The sequence below is a fragment of the Lontra canadensis genome, unplaced genomic scaffold, assembly GCF_010015895.1.
Source record: "Lontra canadensis isolate GAN:19392208 unplaced genomic scaffold, GSC_riverotter_1.0 scaffold23, whole genome shotgun sequence".
NCBI classification, from domain to species: Eukaryota; Metazoa; Chordata; class Mammalia; order Carnivora; family Mustelidae; genus Lontra; species Lontra canadensis.
Window position 1 is genome coordinate 20,317,321 of NW_022631017.1, and position 16,017 is coordinate 20,333,337.

Genomic DNA, 16,017 nt, shown 5'->3' on the forward strand with positions numbered 1-16,017 from the left:
AGTAGCGGCAGGATGAGAGGTCCAAGCAATTTATCTTGTGCTCAGGACTCTCCCTGACCCACCCAGTGACCCAGCCCCTCTGGCTCGCTCTTTCTCCTTTCCTGACATTGTAATCGGCAAAGACTCAGTCTGGCTCTTTCATTGCATTCCTCAGGAATTCCCGCTCTGCCCATGTCCCAGCTCAGACACCCACTGGCTTCCATCACTGTGCTATTGGAACTGTGTCTGGATTTTTTGTTTACTCCCTCCTACCTGAGCACTCTAGGGCAGGGTCTGGGTCCCCTGGCCCAGTCCTCATCACAGAACCCTCTGGCAGAAGGCGCCAGTGACCCAACTGCTTTGTGCTGCTTTCTCTCAATCATGTCCACTGTGCCCTCCTTCTAGCATCACCCTGCTCTCTCGTGTGCCATGTCTTTTTGTACATATTCCCTGTGGGGAATGCCATCTCCCTTCCTCCTGTAACTGCCTCTTGCCCTGATCCCAGCCTGAGATGATTCTCCTCCGGGCTTACCCTTGTTATAATGCTTCTTAAAAATAAATAAATAAATAAATAAATAATAAAGAAAAGAGGCAGCAGCATGAGAATGGTTGTTGGAGCCAAGGTATGAGAACACAGAGCTGGAACAAAGAGTACATTTTGGAGACAGGCACAAGACAGAGCTCTCAGGCACCCCCAGGACTTTGAATTTACCCTAAAACCTCCAGGGAGACATTGGAAGGATTTTAATACAGCTGGGTGAAAGTGATCAGATTTGTATTTTGTAAGATCACTTCTGCCTTCCCGTTGTTTCGTCTTAGCTTCCTTTCAGGACCACTTTTACTGTTTCCTCCTTAAATACCAGCTTTCTTACAGTCCAGCACTTGACCTCCTTCCCTGCTCACATGCGTTTACCACACCCATTGCTACATGACAGCAGCCTGTTTGGCAGTAATTACTGGTAATTGTCTGGACCAGAGAAATCCTGAGATAGGTGAGGCCAGAGAAACCCAGTGACTCATCAGAAACAGGGTGAATTACTGAAAGGATTTCAAAAGAACCATTAACAGGCTTTCAGAAGTGAAGACAAATGATGACTGAGTCTGTTGAGTTTGACAAAAGGTCACTTTTAAGAAAATCAGGGGCGCCTGGAGGCATACTAGGCTGCCTTCTGCTCTGGTCATGATCCCAAGGTCCTGGGATTGAGCTCCCTGCTTGGTGGGGAGCCTGCTTTTCCCTCTCCCTCTGCTCCTGCTCCTGCCTGGGTTGTTTTTTTTTTGTTTTTTTTTTTTTTTTCTTTTTCTCTCTCTCTTTCAAAAAAAAAGATAAAATTTTAAAAAAAAAAAAAAAGAAAAAAGAAAAAAATCAGCTTCACTGAAATAGGGTGGAAGGGAACAAGGTTAAAGCTGCCTCCATCCAGATAGTATCTGAGGCAGGTTTAAGAAAGGGTGTCTACTAAAAGGTTAATAAAATCAGAAGGGAAGAATTCAGGAATGAAAATAAGTTGGAAGTTATTCTAACCCAAATGTTAACAATATGTTCTGAAGGGAAGATGAAGTATGGGAAGGGAGCTTTAGGGAGAAACAAAATCCAGAGGCTTTTGTGTTTAAGGATGGGGAGATGCAAGTAGGTTTGTGGATTAAGATGAAAGGACTAAAGGCATGGAGAGGTGGGGTGGAAATAATGGAGGAGATTCACCAAGCATTAAGACTGTTGGAAATACAGACAAGAGGGTTAAAACGCGTAAAAGAAAAGTGTCTTTTTTCTGAAGAGAAGGATGCTAAGAGGGACAGTGGAGGGGAGTGCATTATCAGGATGGTACAATGGAGCGTGTTCAGAGAGGAAGGTTGGTAGGAGAGAGAGGTGGAGGGCTTGCAAAAACAGAGGTCTGGAATAGCTACCACTTGGAGTAGTACAGGAAGTGTTAGAGGTGAGTAGGGAGCCCGTGAGGGAGGGTTTTCTTGGCCAAGGTTAGGTGCCTTTGATTTGAGTAATCCATTAAGCACAAGTAAGAAAACCCAGCAACATCCATCATCTCAAGGGAGGAGTCAGCAAGACTATTTCTGGGAGGTCTTTGGAGGGATCGGTGGAGTAGGAGGATCAAAGCATCACCTCTAGGGGGCAACAGTGAGGGTGAGATGGAAAGATTGGCCTGAAGTGTTTGAATCCCAGAAGGGCTAATGGCTGGAGAAAGTGGGGGAGTGAGGAGTCAAGGTGAGAGTAGAGCTGGTACAGAAAGGAGGAAGGAATGGGTGAAGGGGAGTCAGAAGGACAAGGAGGGGAATTTCCAGAACTTCGAGGCTTGTTTCCAGAAGGGTTGACTTCTGGGAACTAATGACCAGGAAAACCCAGTTAGCCAAAAAGAACCATTCCAAGAATTAGGTTAAATAAACTTAAATAAACTTACAGTCACTCTAATCTAGAAGGAAAAAAGATGAAGTAATATCCTCTTCCTTGCTCCCCCCAATCAAGTAGTAAAAATAAACAGAGGCTGGAGAATTGTGCAGAAGTGGAGCTGGAAAGAGGGGGACGTTGATTCCTTCCATTTGGTCCCCAGAGTCCTAAGAGTTAAGTAATCAGATTGGTTCCAAATGAACTTTTTCTCTTGAGAAACAGGCCATGTTAATTCTTCGTTCTTCTTTCTTTGCCTTCAGAGGCATAGGATGAAGACTCTGCCTACATGATAGAAGGAGATTTTGTGTGGGAGGCTATTGCTGAGGGCGACAAGCAGGGTGTACTAGTGCTCCGAACACCTGAGAAAAGGGACATGAACATCCCCATCAGGATGCACTGTTTGTGCAACATACTTTTGAGGTTTCTCATCTCAATGTACCTGAGGCCTCCCAAGGTTGGGGTGACCTTATTTGGAACAGAGATGGAGCCTACCACCTGAGACAGTAGAGAGGCCATTCAGGGCTTCTGTCTTGTATGTTGCCGCTGGTGGAGAACCATTCCCAGAAGCATGGCTGAGGGGAGGTGGCTGCCCTGTGATGTTGCCTGAGCATGGAGCTCAGTCTTGGTAGTGCTGTGAGCCTCCTGACGAAGGGTGTGGGAGGAGGAAAAATGGGTGGGCAGCATGTGCCTTAAGGGCCACGTAGGGCATCTGGGTAATACTACTTAAGCTTCATTAATGAAACCTGAAGTCGAGGAAGTAGTTGACCTATGGTCTGAGACCTCTCGCTGTGGATGGGTCCTCCTTGGAGTTGAGTGTTCATAAGAGAAGAGGCGGTCAGCTTAGGCTGGCTGCAGCATTCCCAGAGATGGGATGTTGGGGCACATCATTCAGTTTGCTGGGCCTCAGGTTGGACATAGTAATAATACTTATCTCTTAGAATTATTGTACAACGGAAGGTCCTTGAAACGGGAATCACATCTTTTCTCTTTAGGTCACTGATAAGAGTTCATTGGCATTGCTTAAAACATAAGGCCACTTCTGTGTTTGATATTAAAAATGTTTATGACTCTGACCCTGTTTTCTGTGCTATTTTGAGAATACCTCTCTCCTCCTTTCTAGTTACTTCTTTCTCTAGCCAGCCCAAGATGTGCAGTGCTTGCCTAGTTTAAAGGACTGACTCTGGCTCCTTCCTACGCTACACACTACAGACTGCTGCAGAATAGGACACTCACTCTGGCGACAAACAAATCCAGAGGCTTGATTCACCACCCACTGGAAACCCAGCAGTCCCAAGGGAAGAGGTTTGGGAGAAGAGGCCCTCTCACCAAGTCACCCCAGATTCTTGCCCCAGGCTGAGATATTTCTTCCAGAGAGAATAGCATTGGCAGGCAAGAATGCTTTATGCCAAAATTGATCTTGTCCCCCTCTGCCCTAACCTGTTAAAGTTCCTGAGAAACTCACACGTTCACATATAACTTAAGTAGTTATTCCCTTCCATGGTATGCCCGGTATGGCTGATAGTTTGGTCTAAGTTTTACCAATGGCACACTCTGCCCAAATTGACCTGCTCCTAAAATAATCATGGCATTCATATGGATCCCAGGTCATTAATATAGACCATTCCCTCCACTGCCTTAAAGAGTTTCTTTTCAAGAAGGGTAGGGTGGGGAGAGGGGTATTGTCCTATGCTGAGGTCTTATCTCTATTAAGACCACCTTAATTAGTCAAAGATGCTCTGATAATCTTGAAAATCTCTTCCAAAGAGAGGGTGTTAGGCACAGGATTCCTTCTTCCTAGGAAATCCTTTGGACCTTATGCAGATCTTTCCTCTCTCCCACCTTCTAACCCATCCACCCTCCCAATAGGTTGTAAGCACAAGTCGTCTTCAAGTAAGCAATGTCTAATTATATCTCCCTCCAGTATAATAAATCCTACTTACCTTACATCTACAAAATAAAAAGGACTGCTTAAATGGTCTCCTCAGGCAATTTGATGTCTTTGTCACCAAAAAGAGAAGTAACTGGTAATTGCTAGGATAGCATCTCTCCTTAAAATCTTTATTGACTTGCAGTTTGCACAATTTATATTTTCTTACAATGTCCAAGGAGGAATGAAAAAAAATTTTTTTTTTTTTTTAAGATTTTATTGACTTACTAGTTGGGTGAGGAGGAGCAGAGGAACAGAGAGGAGCAGAGGGAGAAGGAGAAGCGGACTCCCTGCTTAGCCGGAAGCCCAACACAGGGCTCAATCCCAGGACCTCAGGGTTCATGGCCTGAGCCAAAGGCAGATGCTTAACCAGCTGAGCCACCCAGGTGCCCCTAATGTAAACTCTATACCTCATTCCTCATTCCCTTGAAGTCTTAGACAGGGATATGTGTCAGCATGAGCTTTTAGCATTTCTTGGAATGCTTCTTCAGTGTTCATGCTTACACAGTGACTTTCCCTATGTGGGTAAACAGAGAAGATTTGAGCAGTCCTTCATGAAAGTCAGTCCACAAAGTGATAAAAATGTGTCTAGTGTCACAACCAGGAAGTGAACTGGGGAATAATTTAGAAATCAAGGTGGAAGTAAGGGGGAGGGTTTTGTAGTATGATTGAAAGAACCCAGTGGTCACTTCAGAAGATCTAGTCCTGGCTGTGATGCTGACAGACTGCAGAGTCCCATTCCCTTATATCTAAGCAGAATTAGTTGAATTAAATGATACCCAGTATTCCCATCAGCTCTCATATTTCTGAAGGTAAGCTCCATGAGGGCAGAGTCACTAGCACATAGTGGGTGTATAGGGAATATTTCTGAAGGAGGCAATGCCATCCGGCTGGAGACCATGAAAAACACACCTAAAGTTGAATGAGTTGGGTTGACTGATTGCTGTAAGGGGAACACACACCATGGGACCATGGGCCATCTCAGAAAGAGGGTGCTAGAAAGGAGGTATAGGATTTAGATTTGTGTTAGGTGATACAGGGAAGGGTTTAAGGAAGTGGGAATTTGTTCTAGATGCTATCAGGAAGCTGAAGTCCTGCTGTGATTGGGTATTTTATCAGTCTTATCTGAAAGGAACTAGACTAGAGATGCAGACTAGAAATGTTAATGCTGTAATACGTAAAGAAGCCTAGTCTTTCACAGTAGCCAAATTGGAGGGATGTTTGGTCATTTTTGTGGCTGGACAATGTTCATGTTTTTGTTTGTGTTCAGATAGAAGATCTCGGAGTGGTCTTGTTTTGTCATGATTCATCATAGTCATAGAGCAGTCTTGTTTGATATTGAAGTTTTATGAAATTGTTATGTTCAACAGGAGAATGCCAGGGCCTAGCTAGGAGTGCCAGGCTAGCTCCAGGTGGCAGGGACTGCTTTTCTCTTTCTCACGGGTAAGCTTGCCAGCAAATAATTAGGAAGTCATATTATTCAATGTGGGCATGTGCATAGTAATTGCCTTCTTTTCCAAGAGTTAGAGTGAAGCATATTTGGTTCCCTATTACAAAATACAGTTAAGATGGGCAAAATTTTAAGTGTTAGAAAACTGAAAGAGTTAGAATTGTATACTCATCAAACCTCTCTGGAGTGATTAATTTTTTCTAAGTTAATTTTTAATGGGAAATTTTATACTACATGGTGAAAATACTTCAAAGGTTCAAGGAGGCAACAATGATACTGTTAGGATAGGAAGATAAACAATGATGTCTTTCCTAAAAAGGACAATATGGGTTTTATATAGCAGAGTTGTAAGGGAATTGCTCCTCCCTCTGACAACACAGTCCCACTTCTGGGAATATATCTTAAAACTATACCTGTACACATGTGAAGTGACTCACATACGAAGTTACTCGTCACAGCTTAGTTCATGACAGCACAGTCTTGGAAACAACCCAAATATCCATCTGTAGAAATGATTACGTAAGCTCTGGTAAATCCACAAAGTACTGGGTATCTATAAAAGAAAGAATGAGGAAACCATTTATATACTGACAGGGAACGATATCTAGGATATATTGTTAAATGAAGAAAACAAGATAGAGAATAGTACTGTCTTTTGTAGAAATGGAAGACAAAAAGAATATATATTTATATTTACTTATATCTATATAACACTACAAAAATATATAGGAAATGAATAAAGTCATCTATAAGGGAAAAGGATGGGCACAGGATGTGGTGGACAGAGATGTCAATGAGAGGAAACTTCTCATTATTTGCTTGTTAAAATATAATTTTGATGTTTGAATCAAAGAAGTTGTATTTTCTACTCCAAAAAATAAAATAACCTAAAGATATAGGTGATATAAAATATGTCATTCTTCCATCTCCATTCCATTCCCCAAAGGTAAGCATTTTGATCGCCTTCATATGTAACATTTCAGAAGAGTCCATTGCACTAGTCAGGGATCTCCAGAGAAACAGAACTGAAAGGATATGTATATGTAAATATACACAGATTCATTTTAAGAAATTTGGCTTACATGGTTGTGAGAGTTTACCAGTCTGCAGTCTGTCAGGGAGGCTGGCAGGCTAGAGACCCAGGGAGAATTTGATAAAGTAATCTCAGGTCTGAAGGCTGTCTAGAGACAGAATTCCTTCTTGCTCAGAAGACCTCAGTCTTTTTCTCTTAAGGCCTTCAACTGATTACACAAGACCCATCCCCATTATGGAGGGTAATCTGCTTTACTGAAAATCTGCTGATTTAAATGTTAATCATCTTGGGAAAAAAACACCTTCATGGCAACATGTAGACTAGGGTTTGACTAAAATATGGCTATGTTGTTGTCATATAAAGGTAACCATCACACCCATGTACAATTATATCTATATTTGTTTTTTTTTTTTTTAATAGAAATGGCAGCATGTCATACACACTGATACATACCTTATCTTGGATGCCAGCTCTCCATGTTTTGAAGGAGTAGGAGTAATCTCCAAGGAAATAAATACACATCTCAAGTATATGAAAATTGATAATCCTGTATTATGAAAGATATGATTAATATAAAAGGGAAACAAGGACTTTGAAACACATTTGATAGTCATTCATGTTTACATTCTCTAAAAGTTCCCACAAACTGACAAGGAAAACACTGACTCCACAGTCACAAAGAGCCCGTTCATGAAAGAAAAGCTGCAGCAGGAAGAAAACATGTGAAAATTGTTCAGCATGCAAACACTCAAAGAAATGCAACTTTAAATTTTATTAAACTCTTTTTTTGAAAAAAGCATAAGCAAGAGTGTTAAGAAACTCTAATGCAAACTGCAGGGCTGGTGTCAGAGTGAACGAAAGCCTTTCAAAAGCAACCTGGGAGGATGAATCACAAGCTATAAAATCATGCCCTTTGGCCCAGTAATCCCTCTTCTGGGAACTAATCTCAAGGAAATAATTCAAAAGATGGTGAAAGGCATAGACCCTGAGGTTGTTCACTGTAACATTTGTACACTTGAAGAAATGGAAACAAGCTAAATATCCTGAGGACACGGGAATCCGGGCTATTCATGATTTATTACTTCCATGAAATTAGCCATTAAGAATCAGTACAAAGATGGCAACATAGCAGATGTGCATAATTTAATGTTACATATCACAAACAATTATATCTTGCCCTGATGACAATGAAAAGGAAATTATATATATATATATGTATATATATATATATGGACAAGGACAGATCAAAATATAAAAACCTAGAAACCATTTGATCCATTGGGATTTCAGAATTGAGAGGGACATTTCTTTTTTGTTTTAGTTCTATTAATATTTGTCTTCAACTATTCAGGCTGCTGTACCAGAATACTATAGACTGAGTGGCTTATAAACAACAGAGATGCATTCCTCACAGTTCTAAAGGCTGGGAGGTCCAAGATCAAGGTGCTGGATTTGTCTGCCAAAGACCCACTTCCTTGTTGATAGGTGACTGTCCTTTCACTGTGTCACATGGTGAAAAGGGATTCTTTTATATGGGCACTCATCCCAATAACAAGGGTTCATGACCTAAGCACTTCCCAAAGGTCCTTTATTGAAATACCATCACATTTGGGGTTAGGTTTCAACATATGAATTTGGGGGGATACAAACATTGAAGGTATAGCAACACTGTTATAAATTGTTTACGTAATTATAATATTTTAAGATGAGCAATAATCTCTGCTTGGAAATTAGCCATCTGTCGATTAAGTCTGGAGTGATGCTACAGTACCTTCAGATGTTAAGTATGTGTGAGAGAACAGAGAAATAGGAAGCTCACCACATTCCCATGTCAATAAAATTAAGTCTCTTTCTAATATTAAAACAACAACTAGTATTATTTACTTTGTAGTTATAAAAGGTATTCTGTTGAAATTGTAATAGGGCTTCAACCACATAAAAACCCATTGAAGTATTATTTATCTTGTCCAGCTAAAGGATCAGATCAGTTTTTTTCCCTATTGAATACAAATGCCCAATAAATGAAGGCCAAATGAGGAGTAAATATTTGGTGTAAATGCTTCATTGTGTTTTTTCAGTTTCATGTCCCATCTCATGATCTTTCCCTCAGATTGAAAAATAGGTTCTCAGTGTCTGTGGACTACTGCTTTCACTTTTTGACTTATTTTCCAAATTTGGAATACATTGATAGAGACATCTTCACAGTGGGACATTTCCCAGTTAGTGCAATGGAAATTGCCAAGGAGGGAAAAGACGGTTGTAAGTGCTCAAGTCCCTGCTTGTGCCTGCCAGGAAAGTGGATTTGGTGTTGACTCCTATGACGAACATGTTTTTCAGGGTGGATCACTTGTACACGTTCTTTGTTCAGTGGTCTCCTGATGTCTATGGGAAAGATGCCAAAGAGCAAGGCTTCGTGGTTGTGGAAAAGGAAGAACTGAACATGATTGACAACTTCTTCAGTGAGCCAACCACCAAGAGCTGGGAGGTGAGCACTCAGGAGGGGCTGAACAGTCGTGGTCCTTAAGCTATAGTATGTAATTAAAGTCTTCTTGGGTCCAGATACCAAGAACTTCTTGGCTGGCAAGAAGTTAGGTTTCTTGTGCACTTTGGAAGTGATCAGGCGAAAAGCTTTATTCCTCTGTTTGAGCTAGTTTTATGTGTCAGATAAATGCCACACTGCTGGGTCATTTCACTTTTCCTTTTAAACACTACTGATGGGTCCCCTTTATGAACAGGATGAAGTTCAAGCTCCTTCACGTGGCCTGGGAAGCCCTTCATAATTTTTTTGAGCACTTACCAAGCTTTTCCCATGTCAGGGGCACAATGGATGAGATAAGCAGAATTTACTATAGATGAATCCTTACAGTATAATGAGATAACTGCCATTGTAGGTGAAATGCCAAGTGCTATAGGAGCATGGAGCCAGGCCCCTGAATGGAGCCAGGGGATCAGGGAGAGCCGCTCAGGAGGAGTGATTGGAACGAAGATCAGAAGGGGGAGTTCGGGCAGTTGGGGTGGCATGGGACATGGGACACAGTCTGGCCAGAGAGGAAAGTCTGTGCAGAGGACTTACCCAGGGGAGAAACAGAGCATGTAGCACATTTAATAAACTAAGAGAAGGTCAGTCTGGCTGGACCATAGTTTACAAAGCTGAAGGAGGGGCAAGAAACTAAGCAGGGAAGGGAAGCAAGCAAGGGTACCTCACAAAGGACTTATGAGCTCTGTGTATGTTCCTAAAGGTAGTGGGAAGGCATTGAACCCTTTGACTCTGGAGAATTATACACGCATATGCATCTCAGACAGAGCTCTTTCTTGCTGGCAGATGTTCAAGGATTGGAGTTAGACAACACTTGAGTCTCGAAGACCCATTAGGAGGCTCTTTTCGGTCATCATTGTTGAGAGCTAATGTTTGCTGAGAGAGTGGCAGTGGGTATGGAGAAAATTGAGTGCTTTTGAAAGATAATTAGAAGGTGGAATATACAGGATTTTGTGAGTAGTTATTATATGTGGAAACTAAGGAAGACATCAAGATTGATCTCTTGGTTTTCAGAGTGGGAACTGGAGGGTAGTGGTACCTGCCCTTCACTGAGACAGGAGCATAGCAAGAGTATTCGATTTAGTAGAAAATGCTCTGCATTCTGGATTTCATCTAAATTTGAGGTGTCTGGAATTTCCAGCTGAGAATAAAACTTAGGAGAAAGATCTGAAGATACACTTTTGGAAATCCTTAGCAAAGTTGAAGTTATGAGTTTAGATGAGGTCATCGTAGGAAGAGTATATACAGTAGGAAGAGAATGGGGCTTGGAACAGAACCATTAAGGACACCTGCATTTAAGGGGCCAAAGGCAGTAGAGACCACAAAGGTGGCTGAGAAGGAAAAGCCAGGAAGGAGGTAGAACACAGGGAGAGTCATGTCTTAGAAGCCAAGGGAAGAGAATGTTTCAAGAGGAGGGTAACAGTCAGAATGACTTATGTTGCAGAGGAGTCAGATGCTAGGAGCTGAGGTATGTTTTCTGGGTTTAAAACCGAGGTGGTAGTTGGTGACTTTGACAAAAGCAGTTTCATTGAAGTGGTAAGTTCAAAATTTAGATTGCAGTGGTTCAAAGAATGAGTGGGAGTTAAGTAATTAGAACTCATAGAGGTGGGAAACAACTCAATTTTGGTTTTGGAGAGTAGAAATGAGATGATAAGATGGAAGAAGTGAGGTGGAGAATGTTTTCCTGCTCCTGAGAGAGACTTTAACCTTTTGGATGAGGTCAGTGGGAACGCCAAAGTTGAAGTTACAGAAGATAAGGGCAAGAGGAAGGGAATGATCAGGAGAGCAGATCTCTTGAGAATCGGCGGAAATGTAGGGGTAGGGATAGGATTGGTCTTAGGTGGACGTGGGTAGTAGAAAAGGATAGAGTGTGTACAAAAAAATGCAGCTTCAGTGGTGGTAAATTGTGGCATTTTTCAAATAATGGTTTCTTTGCAGTGGAAGGAGGGTCACCTCCTGAGATGAAGGAGGAGTTAGAGGAATATGGAGAAGGTATGAAGCAGCAGTTACAGACACTAGGAAAAATGCTAACAGAAGACTGTCATGGGGCAGCTGTCTGCTTTTGAGGGCACTGGACTTTTCTCATGGCCCCAGGCTGCAGTGAGCGGTGATACTTGCCAGCGCTCCCAGCCTGGTTTTATGTTTGAGTGGGCAGTGGGATCCTTCCAAGGCCAGAACCTTGCCAGTTTGGGATGAGCAAGGGTAATAAACCTGCCCCTTGGGTCTGATCCTTTCTGGAATGCTGGGTCCCTTTATATGTGTGCTTGGACTGACACCTCCCTCGTGGCCTGAATGTGCGGCGGGCACACACACAGCTGCCTGTGGCAAACTCCTGCCCTCCTTCAAGGACCCGCTCCTTTGTCACTGCTGTGGTGCTCTCAGTCCGTCCCCTGTCCTGTCCTCCCACAGCTCATCGTTCAGAGCTCCCTTGTGTACTGCACACCAGTTTACTTATTTCCATGTCTCCCCCCAGTTCACAAAGCTTCTTGCTTGAAACCACTGTCCGAAGATATTTAAGCCTATCAGGCTCTTCCTCCCTTGGCTTTTTCTGTCAATTCAGGGTTTTTTTTTCCAGTTTTTGTTCCTGTCTCTGGCCAGTCTTTCCCAGTCGACTTTGCTGGTGCCTTTTCTCACGCTGTTCCCTAGGAGTTTGTCCTTGACCACCTTGTCATCTGTTACATCTTCCTTGGCTGAGCTCAACTCTTGTGGCTTGTGCTGCTGACCCCCGCATCTGCCCCCACCCCATACTTCTTTCCCCGAGCGGCTCCATTAGAGCTCATAGCTGCCCCACAGGCCCTGGTGGAAGAGATGGTGTGATACATGTATTCTGGCCAAGGCACCCAGGAATATCAAGTCCTGTCCTCACCTCATCTGCTCTGCTCAAGAGGCCCCCATAAGGTATGTGCACAGATGGAGCAAAGCCAGGAAGTATGCATTTTCTTATTGAGACTGTGGCCTCTCGCTCTAGTATGGAGGCCCAGAGGGAAGGTGTAGATTGCATTGGGGACTGAATCCTCGCCTGATGAAGGCCTGAGTATCTTGAGCCAAAGCAGCCGTCTTTGAGGGCTCTTCTGCCTCTCTCCACCAATCCCATCCTTGAATCTCAGCTTGTGACAACCCCAGTGGGAGGAGACGCCACACTTACCAGCACCAGAGGAAAAGGAGCTACAGAGGTATGCAGGGAGAGAAAGTTCTGCTGGAGGACCTGGTGTGGGCCAGGCCTTCTCAGGCTGAGCTGCTGAGGACGAAAGGGAGGGCAGATGCCCTTCTAGAGAATACTCTCTACATCTGTAGTGGAGGAGGAAGAAGAAAGGAAGGGATAGAGAAGGAGGAAGAAATTCATTGGCCTATTCCAAGCTCCTTGTGCTTGCACTGACAACTGGAGAAACAGGCGGCTGGACTAGTCCGGCCACCTTATCTCTGTTTGCTTGCCATATGGCAGAGTCTAAAAGTGCAATGAGTAGAAGCATGCTGGCCACGATCCCTCCCACGCAGGAGCAAGCTCTGCACACTAGCTTTACTGTGAAGCCAAGCCACTGGGAGGGCACCGCTCCTCCTCTGTGGGTGGGGAAGAGGTGCCTTCACTCCCACAGAAGCTGGCAGGTGTCTGATCCTCAGCATGTCCAAAACAAAGACTCTTGACCCCAGACTTGCCTCTTCTCACATATTCTCATATTAATTAGTGGTGTCTCAAGCTAGAAAACTTGCTACCATCCTAGATTCTTTTCCTTCATCTAGTCAGAGTCTTACTGTGATTCTCCATGGTGCAGGACCTCTACTTCCCTCCACCAAACATGCTTCAGTCAGCCTGTCTACACCCTTCACTTGGACTTCCAAGGGCACCTCCAGTCCCAGCCCAACCACCAGCCTGTTCTCCCGTCCAGAGTTTCTTTAAATAAGCTTTATTTCCTAATTTTATATAAGTAACACCTGCTTATTGTGGGAAAATTTAGAAACCACAGAAAAGTACAATGCAGAACATTTAAAAATAATATGTGACCACACTTAACACTTGTGTGCATTTTATTAAATTCCTTTTTTCCTCCCTCACTTATTTTAGGATGTTATCTAGGGAGTGAGGGGTAGGGAGTCTTGCTTTTTATTTTTGTAAGAGGCATTCATACTGGGGCGCATGGGTGGCTCAGTGGGTTAAAGCCTCTGCCTTCGGCTCAGGTCATGGTCCCAGGGTCCTGGGATCGAGCCCCATGTCAGGCTCCGTGCTTAGTGGGGAGTCTGCTTCTCCCTCTGCCTCTTCCTCTCTCTGTCTTTCATGAATAAATAAGTGAATAAATAAATAAATAAATAAATAAACAAAATAAATAAAATCTTTTCTTTTAAAAGGTTCTTATACACGTTCTGTGCTATTTTACTTGCTTAAATAACGCCTGTGAACATATACTCCCGTGTCTCCCCATTGCCTAGAGCTGTCATACCCACTGGCCAATCATCAGAATCACTACTTGGTGAATTTTTTTTTTTTTTTACCTGAATCCTACACCTTCACCACTAAAGACGTTAGTTAATTCAGTAGGTCTGAGTGAGGAGTATCAGAATCTGTGTTTTTAAAAGCTCCTAGATGATTTTGAAGAATAGCCAGGTATTAGGAAAAGTGGCCTCTAAAATAAGTTCTAAGCTTCTTAATGGCACTACTGTTTTTTATTTTCGCCACTTCTGTCCCTCCCCAGCTTCATCTCAACTTCTCTTGCTTTCTGTTCGCAAGCCATAGTGAACCTAGAACACAGCTCAGTTTTCTTCCTGTACTCTCCACCTGGACATCTCCCCACACCCTACCCTATGCTCTCAAACTGAAGCCCCATCACCTCTGTGTGAATTAGCCATCTCCAGACTCTCTGGGTGGCCCCTCCCATCTTTGAGTTGCTACTATTAGCATTTGTATTACATGGAATGGCATTCATTTATTTATAAATGTCTCTCTGACACTTGGGGGGTGCAGTTTGTTGAGCATCAGACTCTTGGTTTCAGCTCAGGTCGTGATCTTGAGCCCCTTGCTCAGCAAGGTGTCTGATTAGGGTTTTCTCCCTCTTTCTCTGCCCCTCCCAATCATGTTCTCTAAGATAAATCTTAAAATAAATAAATAAATAAATGTCTCTCTGCTGACTCCTCACCACTTGAGATTGAGGACTGCTTTGTGTCCCCAGGTCTGGCAAAGTAGCTGGCACGTGCCATCATAGAGAAGGCAGCCAGTAAATGCTAGCTGTTGTGAAGGGTCGGGTGCTGAGGAGAGAATGCTCACGAGCACAAAATCCAAGTGATCTGCCCCAGGTTGTGTCGTGGTTCTTGCACTGAACCTAAGTTCTAGTTCACCTGGGTCTGGTCACTGAGTATCTGGCAGAGTTCTCATTAGAACAGACCCTTGGGAAGAGCTATGCCACAGCCCCTGACCCCTCAGCAGTACCAAAGACCATTTTGATGTGGAAGAGTCACAGAAAGATCGCTAAAAATCTATCCAATGGTAATCTGCATTTTTTTTTCCCAACCCCTTATGCCATCGAATCTAGAAAGCAGAGGAGTGCTCATCGTGCTTATTAGTCACTAAGGGTAAATGTTCCTTTGCCGGCTCTTTTGAAAAACTGAACCTAAAGTAACATTTTTCTCAGCCTCATATAAACCAGATGTTCTCCCATTCTTTTAAGTCCCTCATATCTAACAAACATGATATGGTATTTAAGTGAAATACCATTGGCCTAAGTATAATGAACCTACCTCGGGTCAAGGCTCCTTTTATCCTTCCTTCGAGAGTCAAACCTATTGCCGGCAACATCCATAAAGTTTAAAATGGAAATTAAGCTTTAGAGAAGGTGCTGGAAAAAACTCTGAAAAGGCAGGGCTGGAAGATCTAGTTTAGCCAGAGGACTATAAGGAAGAAAAACATAAGAAGACAAAGAAAAATAAACAAACAAATCAATGGAGTTTTGTTTCAGTTAGGAAACTTACCGTTTCAAAGGTGAAAGTGTCATTTTACTGCCTCACAGCTATGCCTGACAGGAAGTGTGTGTTTGTTCTAAATCCTAATTTGGGTGTGTTCCTGTAGAAATGCTGAACACTCTCCTTAGGGAAACAGAAACTCAATTATGCAGGAAACTAGATGCCGCACAAACCATTGTAGCTCCTCGTGGCCGGCAGCAACAGTGGTGCGGCAGCCAGGAAAACGCTGCTTCTATCTCATTAGCAAGCAGACGGTTCTCCCCGACTCAGGATGAGAATCCGAAGGTTGCCCTTGGACGTTCAGATTTTCTATTGTGCCAGACCTGACCAAGAGCCTTTTGTGAAGGTATGTGGGAGTCCCTGAGAGCTACTGAGGCGCTGGTGATTCCTCAGAGATCCGCCACTGGGTATGTTTCCAAATGCCTCCTAATTAGAAAGGATGTGCTGACATTTCAACCGAAGCAGGTATTTTATTTGTTTTGGGAGATGGATATGGTGTGGCTTGTCCCTCCTCCTTGGAGTAAAAAATCCACATTTTTTGTGTTTTTTCATTCAGCCCTGTTTGTACCTCTGTTAAATGTAGAGTTCACTAAAAACATGTGCTTTATTTAATACACTTAAAATCCTGTGTTTGTGACTCTTTGACAGGGTTTTAGGTAAAGCCCCATGAGAAGATAATAAAATATATTAGTTAATTTCCTTACCTGTAAATCTGGGTGGCAGGTACTTTATATCTGTCACTATACATATTGCA

General features: G+C 43.0%; 1 protein-coding gene across 9 annotated transcripts in view; it reads left to right on the forward strand.

Moving 5' to 3' along the window:
* Nucleotides 1-16,017, forward strand: part of NCOA7 (nuclear receptor coactivator 7) — a 156,525-nt gene that overhangs the window by 128,932 nt on the left and 11,576 nt on the right. For 8 of the 9 annotated variants that reach the window (XR_004383244.1, XM_032862463.1, XM_032862466.1 and 5 more), the window contains one exon: nucleotides 9,119-9,266. Coding sequence is in view for 8 of the 9 variants with exons in the window: in XM_032862463.1 (XP_032718354.1) it covers nucleotides 9,119-9,266 (148 nt within the window). In the remaining variant the exon portion in view is untranslated. Of the gene's footprint in view, nucleotides 1-9,118; nucleotides 9,267-15,385; nucleotides 15,610-16,017 lie in introns of those variants that run through there. The other variant, XM_032862469.1, reaches the window with a different exon arrangement.